At 50.6% G+C, this 16,698-nt stretch overlaps 1 protein-coding gene across 1 annotated transcript in view; it reads left to right on the forward strand.

The window, feature by feature from the left end:
- The first annotated feature begins 992 nt into the window (after positions 1-992).
- Positions 993-16,698, forward strand: part of CSF3R (colony stimulating factor 3 receptor) — a 147,420-nt gene continuing 131,714 nt past the window's right edge. The window contains exons 1-3 of the mRNA XM_074976054.1: positions 993-1,028; positions 2,030-2,214; positions 8,462-8,580. Of these exons, the coding sequence (XP_074832155.1) occupies positions 993-1,028; positions 2,030-2,214; positions 8,462-8,580 (340 nt within the window). The remainder of the gene's footprint in view (positions 1,029-2,029; positions 2,215-8,461; positions 8,581-16,698) is intronic.

A 16,698-nucleotide genomic window follows, 5' to 3' on the forward strand; every position in this document is an offset into this window, starting at 1 on the left:
GCGCGTTCTGAGATCCTGGCGCAGCACACATAATGCAAGCGCAAACTTTGACTCTGATTACTTCTCCTGTGCCTTGCTGTGGGAACCAGAGCGAAGCCAGAAAGTGGGTCTTTGCCCACGAAAGCCTGTGCTCCAAAATAGCTGTTAGGCTATCAGGGGCCCCAGGACCTCTTGGTTTTGAAGCCAGAAATATTACTGGGAACAGCTCTTCCGTAAACCCATTGTCTGCCTGCACCGAGGGCCATCCTGCTGTGCCTGCCTCGTTCCAGCACTGCCACCTAACCCAGGCCGCTGCTCCTGTACAGGGCTTTAGTTTATTTCACATTATGCTGCAGGAGCTGCCAGAGCTTCTGGATTTAACTTGTCCATTGCCTACCCGGCTTCTTTTTTCTTTTGTTTTCCCCAGAAGAAAAGCAACGCGCACCTGGTGGGAAGGGAGGGAGGGGGCCTTAGCAGGAGGAACACAAGGCAGTCAGAAATCTATTGGCAGTATTAAGCAGTCCATTAAATTGCTCCCAGGCGTGCAGGAGATGCATTCTGTTTACAGTGGTGAGGGCAGAAGGCTAAAGTACTTTCCTTGACAGACTCATGTGATTTAAAGCTTAGGCTTCTTCAGGTTGAATCTCAAACCGTATTTGAGTTATCATCAGTCACTGTAAATATTAGAGGCGAGAGGGCTGGAAAGCCCCGTCTAGTGCTCTGTTGCTTTCGCATACCCAGCACTGCGCTGCCAAGGTGGGAACCTAAGGGGAGTTTCATGATGCTGACTGGCCGGACCTGTGGGTGTTACTTCATCCCAGACATTGCCTAGGGCTCATGATCCCACTTTCCTGAGTGACAATTTGGGGCTGGAAGAAGTCCAGCCTAGTGACTGGTGTTTTGAGTAGCTCCAGCTGTGGCATTTTATACAGCATTAGATGATGAACTAATTTGCATATGTGCACATCATTTGCATATGTTCCGGTTGTGGTTGACACACCATGCCACAAGCAATGGGTGTGACGGGAGGAGAAACTTTGGCTGGTAAGGTAGGGGAGGAAAGGAGTCACAGAGGGCGACTGGGGTAGAGAGGTGGGTGCTGGAAAGTACCACAGGAGGCAATCTGACCAACATTGTTCAGACACTTAGTTTATTCATGAGAAAAGGCAGTTTTGCTTTGACTAAACCTAGTCATAAATTCCTGGGAGGGTGGGGTCCAGGGCTCCCGCTAACTTTTTCACCCATTTGCAGAATAAATTTTGTTCTGTGCACCAAGGCATGTGCAACTGTGCACCACCAGCAGACCCACAGGCTGCTGGCTGGGGGCGCTCTGCTAATCAGCTAGGGAGCTGCTGAATCTCTCCTGGGCTGCCTCCAAAGCAAGCAGCTTACAGGCTACGCTCGTGGGGTCCCGAGAGGCTGCTGAAATACACACAATAAAGGAGAGGAGATGGGGTACGTACCCATCTAGCATTCATGTTGTAATGCTTTTTTATGAAGCAGACTTTGCATTCTAGGGACTTCAGTGACTTGAATTTTTGCTCGCTTGGCTGAGGTGGCAGACGACATCCAGAGGATCCGGTGTGCTGTGGGGCAGGTGCGGAGCCCCTCTGTCGCAGCTAAATGTGCTGTTCCTAGGTAATTAGGGATGTCCTGGAAGAGCAGCTCCAAGAGCATTGAGAGGGAGCTACCAGGAGCAAAGTATTTATGCTCGGAATTACCTATATTATGTCTGCATTTCTGCTTTGTATATTAATTAGTTGATAAACTTGGTGGAGGAGCCAGCAGCTCTCTCTGTTCCAATACTGCCATCTATAGCAGACTCGTGGTAGTACATTTCCCTCAGTCCCCAGGCACTGGGTTCTCAGAGAAGCAGCAGAACTAAACACACAAGTGGCAAGGATTTGTCAGAGACGAAACCCAGTAACCAGACAAAATGCTCCCAGCACTGGGGAGAGAGGAGCAACCGAATTGCTCGTGAATCCCTGATTTTCCCACCTCCAGCCTGCTCCCCTCTCTCCCCCATCCTGCACTCCTCTCTCTGCTCCAGTGGGACATCTGCTCCGCCCTCCATAGATGGCACCGCACCTATGAGAAGCCGCAGAAAAGTGGAGGCAAGAAAGGTTACATGGAGAAGACTGGGAGCTGCCCAGCGAGTGGGATGTTTGGCTGGTCTCCCTGCACCGATGGCTATTTTCTAAAGGACGAAAAAGGAGTCGCGGGCAGAGTGAGGAGGTAGGAGCAGTGAGGATGGACAGGAGCAGTAAGGGCTTTGGATGACTAACCCACAGCTGAGTAAACGTGAGGGTTCATCTCAATGGGGAGGCAAACGTTCAGAGCACTCTGGCCACTCTTGGGAACAAGCCGCACCCTTCGCACTGCAAAAGAGCCTCCCAGCAGCCCAGGAACTCTGTGGGGAAGGAAGGTCAATGCACTTCACCTCTGAGATTTAGGTTCAGGCATGACTGGCCACGAGCTTGTTAGGCCTCAGAGCTGGTCACACACCATAAGCGAGAGCAGAGCAACAACAAACCGAGGCCGAGCTGGACAGCTGCTCAGAGAGTCTCCTTGACCTGGCAAGTCAGGACCGGGTGGAGGGACTGCTGTGTCAGTTTTGCCTGCACTAGTGGCCCAGAAAGAGAAATCAGCAGCCATTCTACTCCCCACTGCCCTGCCAAAGGGATACCCGGGGCTCTTCCTCCCCCTGGGGCCAGCAGAGTGATGAGGAGCTTCCAGGGAGCGGAGTGAAACTAGCAAGAGGACTCAGAGCTGCTCTTGGGGCCATCGTTCCAAAGCCCATCTCCAGCAGCATCCCCAACCTGGCTGGCGTCACTGCAGTTTTAGCTACCAGATCCCGGTATTTCAGCTCTGAGTTCCAGCGCCTGCGAAACACCCCCTCCATCATGTAGCTGGGTGGATGGTTTATTTGTTTAATTTGATGCCGTCTTGCAAACAGAGCTGTCTAAGCCCTAGAACCTCTGCTCAGGGCAGGCAGCAACCCCTTCGATGCCCCTGCGCTCCAGAGAGGTTTTCTCCTTCTCGGCAGGGGCTCCTGGGAGAATTTCACTGACATAAAGCACTTCCCACCGCTGCAGCTAATGATCACAACACCGACGGTATCTGCCTGCTCTGATATTCCTTTAGTACAGCCTGGGGAGGTGCACCAGAGAATCAACACAATAACATCTATTAATCTCCTACCTCTTGATTTCCCTTCGTCTGAAAAGAATTTCCCAGCCCAGGTAACCACTGGTATCAGCAAAGATGGTCACTGGCAAAGCAGGCGGAGACCCAGCGCTGCTATTGTTCATAAAGGGCAGCGCACTGGGCATATTCTCCAAACTGGAGGATATTGCAAGTTTCCTGGGTTCAGGTAGTCGATAAATGCAAAGGCTGGAGGGGGTGTGGGTGGGGGGGTTAGTGACACACTTAAAGAGACAAGGGAGAGTTTTTGACGTGCATTCAGGCACATAAGAACGGCCAGACTGGGTCAGAGCAAAGGTCCATCCAGCCCAGGGTCCTGTCTGCTGCCAGTGGCCAATGCCAGGTGCCCCAGAGGGGGTGAACAGACCAGGAATCATCAAGTGATCCCTCCCCTGTCAGCCATTCCCTGCTGATGACTTGGGGCAGGGAGTTGACGGGAGGGGGAGATTAGGATGCCAGGTGTAGACTACGACCGGGAGCACTTATCTTAGGTGGCTTCCAGGCAGCAGCCCCGCAGGACTCGGAGGCAGTCAGCCTGTCTGCTGCACCCCGTGCACAACACTTAAAGCAGCAGCTGCAGGGGCCATGTGTTCTTTGCATGCCGCGTGCCCCTTTGCTGGTAGGGGACTGTGCACATTGCCTGCACCACAAGCACAGCCCAGGTAGCACTCAGCAACCAATTTCCAGCCAATGGGAGTTGCAAGTTTGTGCTGGGGGGAAGGGGCAGCCTGCAAAGCTCCACCCTCTGGGGTGCGTGGTATGCAGAGATGCACGTGGCCCCCACAACCAGCCACTGTGAGCAGTGTTCAGGGGCTCCTGTTGGGCTATGGGACAGCGGTGGGCCAGTTCCAGCAGTTTGGTGGGCTGGCTATAACCTGCAGGCTGTATTTTGCCAGCCCTGGTCTATGGTAATACTTCAGCTCCCAGGAGTTTGGGTGAGACTGAGCGTGCACTGTCACTTTGCCTCTGTGTTGCTGCTGTTGTGCAAACGAGCCTGCAGACGACAACAGGGTAATTTGCTGCCCAGGTAGCAGTAAATGATTATTTATTTATTTATTTATGAATGTATTATTTTGCACAGGTGCATCTCGGCTGCGGCTAGGCCAATTATCACGTGTGGCTACACTCGGCAGGTGCAGGGCTCTCCCCGTGTAAGTCAGCATGTGATGCAGTCTGTGGGCACCAGCCCCCACTGCAGTTCTTCCAGCTTTCAGAGGCCTCCAATCCCAGCCCATCAGAAGGACATGTTAGCACCTTGGCAAGAAGCCAGAGACCAGCGCCTAACATGGATGCAATAGTTTCATCTGAGAGCAGAGTCAACCCCATCTCGGAGAAGCCCGAGCAGCAATTCCCTCACGCGTAGAGGAGATTGACATTCAGAGCTGAATTCCCAGCCAGAAAGGCAATGCATCCTGCAGTGACGGCTGGTCCCAGCTTGCAATTCTGCACCTGAACACCTGCAGCAATGAGGATATGGCTGCAATGTGGGCCTCAGAAACTACAAGTCCCACAATGCAGCAATCTTATTTGCATGATGCAGTGCATTCTGGGGCGTGTGGTCTCCCAGGGTTGCACCTCTGCATTGCAGGTGGAGGCCATGTTGTCACACCTTGTGACTTCATCCAGGCTTCAGGGCACACATTGCCCACCTCCCCACACAACTGCAGCTGCCTTTCCTTTCAGGGCTGATCTCAGCTGCCAATGGCACTGTTGCCAGCCCCAACCATTCAAAGATCATACATCAGGCTCACCAAAAATCAGGAGACTGTGTAAAACTAATGGAGCCGTGTACTCTTTGTATTTGCCTTCTGCTTTCTGAGCCTGCAGGGTGCGCTGGGGTCCCATTTTGGAGCTTTCTCTACAGCCTCATATTTTCTTTTTAAAGAATGAATCATCCCAGATCCACTTGACTCCAGGAGCTGGGGCTTTACGGAGAGCAATGAGCCTCATGACAAAGTCATGAGAGTTGGCCACACTGAAGAAGGAGATGATTTATAGGACTCCACATTGGTTTTGTGGGGTTATAAAATATTCAGCCTTCAGAGCAGGGATTTCATTCGGTCGGAGGAATGTCACCTGAGAGCCCTGGGTATTGTTGCACGGCTCTGGGGGAGCCAGCCAAGCACTGCTCTCTGAGTGCTATTGCAGAGGGGTGGATGGAGCTGGCTGCTGCCTCTGCAGCAGTGTGAGCTCCCAACCCCTTCCTGCTGCAGAATCCAGTTTATTTGCTTCCTTCTCTGCCTTTGTCTCTTCCCCCCTCCCCAAAGGAGAGCCCGCTGGCTTGCACACAGGGAATTCACCAGGTTCTGCTCTGTCCTTCCACCCATTCTCACCCTTGACAGCAGGGTTCCCTCTAACTTTTTCCATCCATGGGTGGACTAACGTTTGCTATATGCACCAGGGCACATGTGGATGTTCACCACCAGTAGAAGCACACCCAGCCATCTGGGAGCGCTGCCATTTGTGCTCTGCAAATCAGCTGGGCAGTAGCTGGATATCCAAGCCGTCCAGGCACTCAGCTCACAGGGAGCACTGCTTGGCGGGGTGGCTTTGGCAGGGAGTTTTAAAGCCTGGTTCAGGGGGTAAGTTTCCAGCCACAGCACTTTACCCGGGGATCCCCCAGCCCAGCTGGGTGAGGAGATGGACGGAGGGGCTGAGCAGAACCCAGGTGGCAACATGGGCAGCCTTATTCCTGATTGATCCTTGTGAGAGATGAGAATCAGATGCAATGCCTTTCCCTTGGCAACTTCCCTCCTGTTGTGAGCATCCCACAGTATTATCAGCTCTTCCACCTGCCTCTTTTGTCCATCACCCCCCTGACCCTCCCCTCAACTCCCTGCCCCACGTCACAGGTTGGGGATGGGCAACATAGGATGGAGGGGTCTCCAACAGACCAACGGCATCAGTTGGGCTGTTCTATTGTGTATCTGGCTGCTCTAACCCAAACTGTTCCCCACTCCCGCTCCCTAATATTCTTCAGCCCTTGATATTTTTAATTGGTTATATTTTTATATATCTAAGTGTATATATAATTGACTGGTTATAGAGCTAAAGATCCCAGCATGTGCTTATTTACCTCTTGGGTTTGCAAAGTGCTTCACTGTTAATTTTTATGAAAAACCAATAATGTTTAAGCTGCTTAAATCCAAGCGACACAAAATCAATGGGACAATATTGCTACCCCAGATGACTTGTGTAAATATTTTCTTGCTTATTGTTTGCCCGATGAAAAATGCAGACAATCCCTCTGGAGTGAGAAATGAATTAAAAGCTCCCAGCCAGCAGCGTTTTTGGTAATAGCATTAGCATCGTAAAATGCGTCATTAGGTCAGCCCCTGTTGGTAGCCCAGGGCACTGGGGAGACCTGTAGACAGGCAGGAGATGAAGCAGGTTTATTACAACCATGTTTAAGAAACTACGTTAAAAAAAGTTTAATGGCACTTGTTTCTGTTCAACTGTGATCTACTTTTGCCTTGGACCTGGCAGGATTACTTAAATTAGCTTAACCCCTTGCACTCCAGATGGTTTGAGCATCAAGTGGTTCTTATCCTGCTCCATTGCAAAGCTCCTCGTTTGCGACTAAGTCATGCAATTTGGCCTGAGGAACATGCCTTAGCTTATGATCTGAAGACCTTTTAGTATGCCAGCTCTCGCATGCATACAAGAGCAACTCTTCACATGTGTGTTGAAGATCTGCAGTTTCGTCTTCACAGCTATAATCGGAGATCGCCATATGGGGCGAATGATCTGCAGCTCACATGCAGTGGGTCTGACAGCAGGGCTCTGGGGCAAGGTGGAGACCAACTCCATGTGCCCAGAAGGGGCAGGGCCTCAGATGCGTGGGATGGAGCCTTGGACATAAGGGGTGGAGCCTCTGAGAGAAGGGGCAGGTCCTCAGGCAGGCAGCCCTCAATGCTGCCCAGAAAATGGTATTGGCCCATCCTCCCAGCCTGTGAGCCAGGGGAGTGGCTCTGCGTTGCTGTGACAGCGATTCAAAGGGGCTGCTGGTAACTCAGAGCCCCTGTGCATGTACCACCCTTTGTTTGCAGCTTGCTCACATGTGAGACTTTGGAACTCACTGTCTCTAGTCATTTGCACAAGGAACTTAGTGTAAAGTGAACAAAACGGGGCGTGAACATGTACGAAGAAAAATTATTTTAAAATTAAAAAGATGTTGAGGAAGGGTTCTTGTTCCGCTCTCGCTCATGAACTCTGCTAAACGGCAGTTTTTGCTGCCATCCCTCCCACTGCCTGCCAGGGGCTAGCTCAGAATTGACTCTCTCCTGTGGATTGCTTTAATAAAATCCCATTGCTGGAGATCCTGCGCTCAAGTTGCCTGGAACTCCCAAACTCTGGATCCGCTCGAGCTGACAGAAGCTTTTAAAAACACTGTCAAGCACTGGAAGTGTCAGATTCGGTTAGGGTGATGGCAGAGCCCTCTGGGAATACAATAGCTTTGTTTCCTCCACCCGAGTAGCCTGTAATCCTCACTGTAGACATAAGTAGCTTGCTCCCGGAGGGTAAAAAGTTATGTTGTAGGCAGTTTCTGAGGTGTATTGAAATTTGGGTATGAAAGTGCACTCTGGACTGACCTGCTCTGGACCAGCTCTCAGACTGCATCTGAGTGCTTGTGCGTGTGCTGAAGTATTTTTGCAGGGGGGTGATTTCAAATCGCTCTGTGTCCGGCTGCTCAGTCCTCACCCTCAGAGGAAACCTGCATAACCCTTTCAAAATGCATAGCGGTGCTCGATGCTAAAAATCACTGACTGACCAGAGACGCGGAATTTATGGCTCACAGCAGCAACTTGCAACCCAATAACTCCCCTTTAGGCGCTAACAACAGGCCACTCAAGCTTGCATGCTCCATTGGGATATGTCCTAACTTCATACACTAAACAACCTGTTCTGCGCAGGCCTGCCAGCACAGCTGCGAGAAGGGGTCAGGGAGCAGCGAGCACTGCAGCCCAGGCGGCGCTAAGGGATGACTGCCCTGAGCCCTGCCCCTTTCTCCCTTGGCCCCGCTCTTTCTGGGGGCATGGAACAGGGGGCCCTCCTCCCACGCTGCCCTGTGGCCCACAGCGGCTCTGCCTTGCAGTTAGCTGTGTTACTCTGAGTACCTTTCTCAGGCTGGGAGAAGAGTTCAGTGTATCTCCAAAAGTTGTCTCTCACACCACCCAATGAGAGATCTTACCTCCCCCACCTGGTCTGTCTGGTAGCCTGGGATGTGCAGGGCTCCAACGACACTGCGTATCACAGAGCAATGGTATGACCCCTGCAGGCGTGAGAACCACGCGCTCAGCAGACAGTACGAGCTGCTGGCCCCAGGCCATGCAGAGTCTCTGGCAGCACGCCGGCTCCAGGCCCTAAACATCCACCCAGGTGGTCTTAGGTTTGGAGGTGAGGCGTAAAGAGCTGTTAAACATAATGGACCTGACTTTCCTCATCGTTTCCCAGGCCTCTGCGGAGCTACTCCTGATTCACATGCCTACCCATGTAGCACACCAGAGCTGGTGTCTGCAAATTCCACAAACAGTCGTGTCTCTCTCTCAATTCAGTCTCCACCCTGAGTGAGAACTTAGAGACTGGATAAAATAACAGGCCATTATTTGTATAGAAATCACCAATGGAAAACACATAGGGGTGCACAAGTGGTCACATGACCCCTGTGCCTGCCTCCCCCTCACAATCACCCCCCCGCTGCTCTCACTGCTGAGCCACACGGCTTCCAGTGAGCGCTGGGTTGGTCTCTCCCCTCTTGCAGAGCAGTGCAGCACCAGGGACTCTCTTCATGGTCAGGGTATGTTCAGAACTAACATGTAAATGATTCCTACGTATTGTAAGCATGTTACCAACATCATTATTCACTGTTACAGAATCTGTATCAGTGAGTGGGGTTATAAACGGTTATAAACCCAAGGTTGGAAGGAATCTACTGACCTGCTGATGGTAATCAATAAAGCATTTCTTAAAACATCTCTCAGTCGTTTAATAAATGACTTGCAAACCTGCCTATGAGACATGACTGTGTCTCTTTTTATCATTTTAAATGTATTTCCTCTCCATTTCCTTGAATGTGCTCTGCTTGTGTCACGAGACAACTTCCGCTAACAGAGAAGGACTCTGTGTGTGTGTGTGGGTGTGTAGGGGGGTGTTTCCCAGTTCATTCCTGCCTGGCTTAGCCAGGACTTCTTCATTTTCAGAGCAGGGCAGTGTTTAATAAAGAGCCAAGCAGAGTGACCACAGGGCCAGGAGCTGCTAGCATCAACTGATCAGCAAAATTAACCATTGACCTGGAAATGGCTGGAGACCCACCGGCTCGATGAACCACGGCGCTTTTCTGATAGAGCACTGGTGTGCGAGATAAGCAGTCTTGTCCCCCCCACCCCCGCGCCCTCTTGCACCTGCCCCATGTCTCACGCCACCTCCCCATGAAACTGGTCTCATGGGATGTCAAATTCTCACTGCTGCTGCTAGGACGGATGCTCAGGAAAAGCATTCTCCCCATTTCAGTTTGTTCCCTGCCTCACCATCGATCACTCCTCAGCACCATCTGTTTGTATTTGCATATTGAATGTTGAGCTGTCCCTTATTACCGCTGTGCTCCTGGGGTCTGAGTGACAGCGCTGGTTGGTTGCAGCTTGCGGCATCTGCCTTTCTTCTTTGCTGTGTGTTGGGGTGACACGGCCTTTTCTTCTTGGGACGTGCCTGCGTCTGTTTTCAGATTCACTCTCTGGTGACCGGCCTCCAAAGTATCTTGCCAGTTCTGATCTCAAGCCAACAGGTGTCTAACAAAGGCATCGGGGCCTTCAAAGAGAAGAATAAAACAGCACTTTGAGTAGAGCTGGGGATCAAAGTTTGAGGGAGGGGGGAGAGAGCTGGGGATCAATGTTTGGGGGAGAGGGGGAGAGATGAAAACTCCAGAAATAGTAACCAAAACTGGTGTGGCCAGTGACAATCTCCATTTAGTCAGAAAATGTAATTGTGTTAAGAACCAAGATGGAAAATGCGCAACCACCTCTAATTCCCCAAGCGCCAGTGCTACAAGAATCAGGGGGAAGGGGGTTAGGAGACTGGCCAATGAATCCACAGCAAAAGGCATTCTTGTTCCAGTTACACTTCTGCCTCGGATGGAGTCACTGAGCATTTTTTCAAACTTTAGGCCCATCCCATGCCCCTCGCTCACACAGCACTGCAAAGCCTTTGAGAGAAAGGGGCCAAGTGGGGGACCTCAAGGCTCCCAGCTCATGCACTGGGCACCCCCAGAAATACACAGTGGCAACTAATAATTGTGATTCCAATGCATTCTCCCTCCCTGCAGCACTGGAGGGGCGGCACAGCGCGCTCAGCGCTATTAACATCCCATCACTCCATTGTGTCACATTGTCACCTTCCAAGAGCAGAACTGGTCTCCATCATCTCACCTTGCCAGCTAAAGCAGCTCCCTCTATCTGCAGCAATGCCAGCCTGGGGGCCTAGGCTTTTATCCAGGCTGTGCCCTCCCCTTGCAATGACCTTCCATTTCGCCCTGAACATTAACTTCATGTAATGCCCAGTCCAGCAGCCACTGAGGGCAATGGAAGTTTTTGCATTGACCTCAATGGACAGCGGATCAGCCTTCTCCACTCTCCATCAGTTACGGCATCATCCTCCTAGCAACAGGCCTGTCAGCACCTCTCTTGAGAAACTGTCCCACTGTCGAGTGCGTCTCTCTGTTTGCATATTCCCCAGCTTCTCGGAGTAAATCCGTCTCTCTGCAGGTCACCTCATTAGCAGTGTTCCCTGGAAGCTGAGTACTTGGGCGGCCACCCAAAAAAGATTCAGGTGTTGCCCAGCTGATTAGCAGAGCGCCCACAGCCAGCGGCCTGTGTTTCTGTTGGTGGTGCACATCCACACATGCCTGGGTGCACATAACAAAATTTATTCTTCACATGGATGGAAAAAAATAGAGGAAACACTGCTCATTAATCTTAGTGATAAGCCTCAAATAATTCCCTGCCTGGCTCTGCACCCAAAAGCCTTCACTATCTGCAGGCATTTAGCATGTTCCCCTTTTAGTCGCTGCTGTTTTAGATGCCGAGGTGGATCTCGCCTGCCAAAAACCAAGCCCATTGGTAAATCACAGCCACAACAGCTGACCATGAGCAGGAGCTTATGAAAGGAAGGAAATAAAGGGTTCATCCCTCTCCCCCTTTTATACCATGACACGTCATATACTGTATTATGGCAATGGTTATTTTATTGCCCCCTGAGTAGACAAGCAGCAGTAAACAGCCCCTCCCTACCCATCAGGCTCTCAGCTTGTCAGTACAGGGGAGCTGGAGCAGCTTGTAAACTCAGAGGCCAGTGAAATTATCTCTAAACAAACATTAAATCACAGCCCTGGGGAACAGCGCTGGAGAGGCTGCACAAGCACGGACGGGGAGGCTTCAGGGTTCAAAAGGTAAATCAGCTTTAAGGCAGTCACAGTTTTTTTTCCCCTGCTGGAGCCAAACTACCTTGCTCCAGGTGGGCCCCAAAAACAAACAGTTGAACAGAAAAAGTTCCCTAGGGTGAAGGACTTGGGGAATATTACCAGCTCCAGGTGGTTCCCCTGCTGAAAAACTCAGGCATGGCTGGGAACAGCACCCAGCTCCACGGCAGGGCCTTGGCATTTCCCCCGTTTTCAAAGTGGCCTCTGATTTTTGGGCTGTGATTTTTGGGGTGTTCTGTTCGAGACCCCTTAAGAGGCCCTGGCATTCAGACAGTGCTGAATTCAGACAGTGATTTTTGGGCTGTGATTTTTGGGGTGTTCTGTTCGAGACCCCTTAAGAGGCCCTGGCATTCAGACAGTGCCGATTGCCCACTACACCTGTTAAATCCGGCTGCGGCTGCGGCTGCGGCTGCGGCTGCGGCTGCGGCTGCGGCTGCGGCTGCTCAGCTCGTCTGAGAAGACAACCCCTGGGGCCAAAATTAGAGGCTGCTTTGGAAAGAGTAGGCCTTACCATCCCCCTCTGGGCAGCACCAGGGAGAGATGGTCCTTTTCCAATGCCTGTGGACTGTGCAAGGGTGCTGAGTGCCTGCCTAGCTGTCCTCTCTGTCTCAGAAAATGCCCCACAGGGGAAGGCCGGGGACTTCCTTGGCATGACCATAATGTGGAGCCCTAGGACGGTGCACTGAGATACTAGAACAATGATTTGTTTGTAGTGCCCAGCAGTGCAGTAAGTGCCCTCCCGGGCATAGGAGTCAACCCTCACCATGCTTTTGCAGGGTTAAACACGGGAGGCCAAAAGAAGAGCAGGGTAGGATTGGGAGAGGATGGGCCAGAACAACACAGATAATAATTAACAATTGAAATGTTACAATATTCTGAAGAATCCTAGAATCCTAGGGCTGTAAGTGACCTCAGGAGGTCATTGAGTCCAACCTGCTGCCCAAAGCAGGACCAACCCCAACTAAATCATCCCAGCCATGACCTTGTCAAGCCAGGACTTAAAAACCTGTACGGATGGAGATTCCACCACCTCTCTAGGCAACGCGTTCCAGTGCTTCACCATCCTCCTGATGAAACATATTTTCCTAACATCCAACCCAGACCTCTCCAATGTAACTTGAGACTATTGCTCCTTGTTCTGCCATCTGTCACCACTGAGAACAGCCTTTCTTCATCCTCTTTAGAGCCCCCCTTCAGAAAGTTGAAGGCTGCTATCAAATCCCCCTTCACTCTCCTCTTCTGCAAATTAAATAAACCTAAATCCCTCAGCCTCTCCTCATAGGTCATGTGCTCCAGGCCCCTAATCATTTTGGTTGCCCTCCACTGGACCTTCTCAAATGCGTCCACATCTTTTCTACACTGGGGGGCCCAGAACTGGACACAATACTCCAGATGTGCCTCTAATACCTATCTCCTCTCTAGAATTCAGCCATTCCTCAGCCGAGCCTGGAGGAAACCTCATTTTCTCTGCCAATTTCAAAATCAGACAAATAAAATTAGGGTGTTTGTTGCCTCCATTCTGCCATGCGTCATGGAACTAGTGACTGGAATGACAGATCAGTGGATAAGTCAGTAAAGGAGAACTCCAACGGGGAACACCAGGCAGCAGGGCTCCAACTTGGGCCCTCGATTGGGCCATTAATTTATTTTGTTACCAGTGGGTTTTGGGTGGTGGAGAGGAAGGGAACTGAGCAGTGTAACTTTTTCAGAGCGGTTCTTTGTCTGACTCCCCAGTCCTGCCCCATGGAGCACTGTGGCCCTGGCATTTCTCTCTGCCGCTGCGTTTAAACTGGAGGGTGGAAAAGCAAAGGGGAGGCATCTTTTTTTCTCCCCTGCCATCCCAATGCTCTTGGCTTTATTTGCAGCAATACTAGGTAAAACAAAATCAGATGGAAATGTGATCTGCACACTGACAATGTCCCTATGGTGCACAGGGGGAATCTGAAGCATAAGCTATTGAGAGAGTTAATTAGTTAATGTTGTCAAGTGCTTTAAGATCCTACTGGTGGAGCTCAGATGCGGCTTTTTCTACACAAAACAAATTTTGGACTCAAAACCCTTTCTGCTCTGAGGCAGGTATTAAATGCAGGAACTTCAAAAAGAAAAAACCTGAAAACTGACCATTACATCCTAGTGAATAAATGCAGCACACCAGGCAATGGTAGCTTCTGTGTGCATCTGTGCCCACTAATTATCCTGCCTGGCAGTATCCCAAAGCCAATGCATCAAGGACCTTTGTGTCAATATTAGCTTTCTAGCAGACAGATAATAGGCCATAACTACTCAGAGCTGGCCTGCGCCAGGCAACATAATGGCAAAAATTAAGTTCTTCAACCAAATAGCTGGTCCCTGTGTGCATTAGAACAAAACACACTCAGGAGAGGAATCTATTGCAAGGCAGAACAATGAGAGAGCAATTATAGGCGTGAACTTTCCCCGCTCACCCACGTGGCACCTTCCTTTTGTTCCCTCTCTCCCTGTCAAGCCACCAAACATTTGCTTTCTTGCCGCTGACAGTAAACCACTGAATTATTATTATTAATAATATTCTGCATAGCTACAGCCCTATAGACACTCTGGGCCATTAATCCTGATACGCCCCCCTGAGCAAGACAGTCCATGCTGCATACTAATGTGGGGCTGAAGTTTGTGCACCTTCCTTTCATGAGCGATCCTTGTTCCTGCAATTGGTCCCATTGGGAGAAATTCTCTCCAGGGTCAGCATGAGATCACTGCCCTCTATCAGACCTAGGTACCAACTGAGTCCCGCCTCAGCCCCATTGGTGCCCAGACCTTGTGTTGGTTTGGTGCACAGGGAAGATTACTCACAGGAGGAAAGGTCCAAGGTGTTCTTGGCTGCCCAGATGTCACTGCTTCCGAGAGGCCGTGTTTCCAGCCTTCCTGAGCATCTGCTGTCTGCAGCCTGGGCCCTTTAAGGAGGCTCAGAAAAATCGCACCATCCCTCTTGAAAATGTAGGCCCCTACTAGGGGACATTTTGGATGGATCACTTGCTAACTTTTGGCTTCATTGTGGGACAAAAGCCCAGCATGTGTCTTTAGTTCCGATCCCTTTGCTTCAGCCGCTCCGGAACAACATCTAAGGGGGCAACTTTAGAGATATCGCAAATGTCAAGGCGCCTCCTATTGTTAAATGCCCGAGAAGGGTTCCCCTTGGCCTCCCACACCCCGTGCTCCTGCCAGTGAGATTATGGCCCAAATTCCATCTTCCGCTTAATGGATTCATCAAGTTTATTAAACTGTGTCCACAGGAACTGGCAATATTCTTTCCCCTCCATTGCGCTACATTGATCTTGGGGCCTGGAGACCTGAGATAAACTTTCCCCGTGTTTATTTTAATAACTTCCCTCTTGCTGGCACTCAGTGTGAGCTGACTGGTGATGAAGAGGCTGATCTGAAACCCGGAAGCCGCTGCTGCATCTCCAGGGAGATTCATAACCCAGGCAAAGGGGGCCTGGATCTTACCACTTCATCCCCTTCAGACAGCTCTGGTTTCCTATCTAAGGGAATCACAGTCTGCTCATGTGCTCAGGCTGCCTCGTTCATTCAGAGTGAATGCTAAACCCTGCCTTGCGCTGGCTAGACATCTACCCAGACAGCACGAGCTGAGTCCTAGAATCATAGACTGCAAGGAGATAATCTGCAAAGGTACCTGCTGCTTGTGGCCTCCAACCAGCAGGAGGTCAGAGATGATACCTGCCAGTCCTTTAAGCCTAGGAGAGCAAGCCAGTTCCTGAGCAAGCCCACCTGCACCTTCCTACTTACTGCCCTGAGCGCCTGCCCTCTTACAGCAGGGTGGAATTAAAAGAACAGGGCCACTGTGTCTTGTGTGGCACTACAGAGCACTTGCCATCTTCAAAGCACTTGCAAACCCAAATGAGCCTTTCCTCTACCTAGATGGCTGGGCTCAACCTGAATAAAGCCAGCCTGCGTCCTCTCCCCTCTCCCGCAGCCAGCTCGCCTCGCCCTAAAATGATCTGCATCAGCACTGGGGTTCCCCTCCTCATTCCTGTTTGACCCCCTGACCATGAAACTGAATGCAGAGACTGAAGGTAATGGGCCAGCAGCTGTAAACTACTCTGCCCTAAACGTTCTGTGTGCCAGGGAGGGAGGGTGTCTGTGTGTGTGTGTGTGTGTGTGTGTGTGTGTGTGTGTTAATTGAAATCTCTTGTACGGGGAGTGGGAAATCATCACTAAACTCACACCCAACAGGACTCCAACCATGCACTGTGTAACAGCCCTGCCTTTGGCTCTTCCAGGGGGCTATCATCTGGCCTTATTTAATGGCTATGACATGTAAAATGGCCACACACGCCAGCTTGCTGTTCCCATTGAGTGGCACGCCCAGGAAATCAAGGTGACAGGGATGTGTCAGATTTGAGCTACTCCGGCTGCTCTGTCTAGCAAAAGGTATAAATTGAATTATGTTGTGAAATTTTCGGTGAGGGGAGCTCTGCCATTTGAGTGGCATTTCCATATTCTGCTGAGTGAGGCACATGCCATAAAATCGGATCACTTTTCTCGGTCATCACTTTGTGTATTTTTATGAGTCTATTAAAATGTGATTTACATTTTTTCAATTTCCCCCCTTTTTCCCTTTAATAGGCCCCAGGGATGGGTGAATTAAATTGGAGGGAGACCAGGACCATATGGCCAATTGAATTAGACTCGTCTAAGTGTTCTGCAGAAAGTAATCGGTGTTTTAAGCTGGTAGCCTGGATGCTGAGCACTCAGCTTGTCTGAATTGCAAAACTGCTGCATTTTTTAAAGTCTCTTTTGCCATATGAAAGCTGCTGGAGTGCCCAGGAAAGGGCATTTGACTGACCTAGGGCTCAGAGGTTGTCTATGCATTGACTGGCATGGCTATTCTGGAACAACTGTTCCACTACCAGTACTCTGAAGTAAAAGGGCGTGTCTACACTGGGGGAATTTTTTGCAGAAGAATCCCTTTTTAACCAGAAAAACAAAACCCTTGAGTCCACACTGCAAAGCTTGTTATTCCGGAAGAAAAGGGCATTTCACTTGAA

The sequence above is a fragment of the Carettochelys insculpta genome, chromosome 24 (genome assembly GCF_033958435.1).
Source record: "Carettochelys insculpta isolate YL-2023 chromosome 24, ASM3395843v1, whole genome shotgun sequence".
NCBI classification, from domain to species: domain Eukaryota; kingdom Metazoa; phylum Chordata; order Testudines; family Carettochelyidae; genus Carettochelys; species Carettochelys insculpta.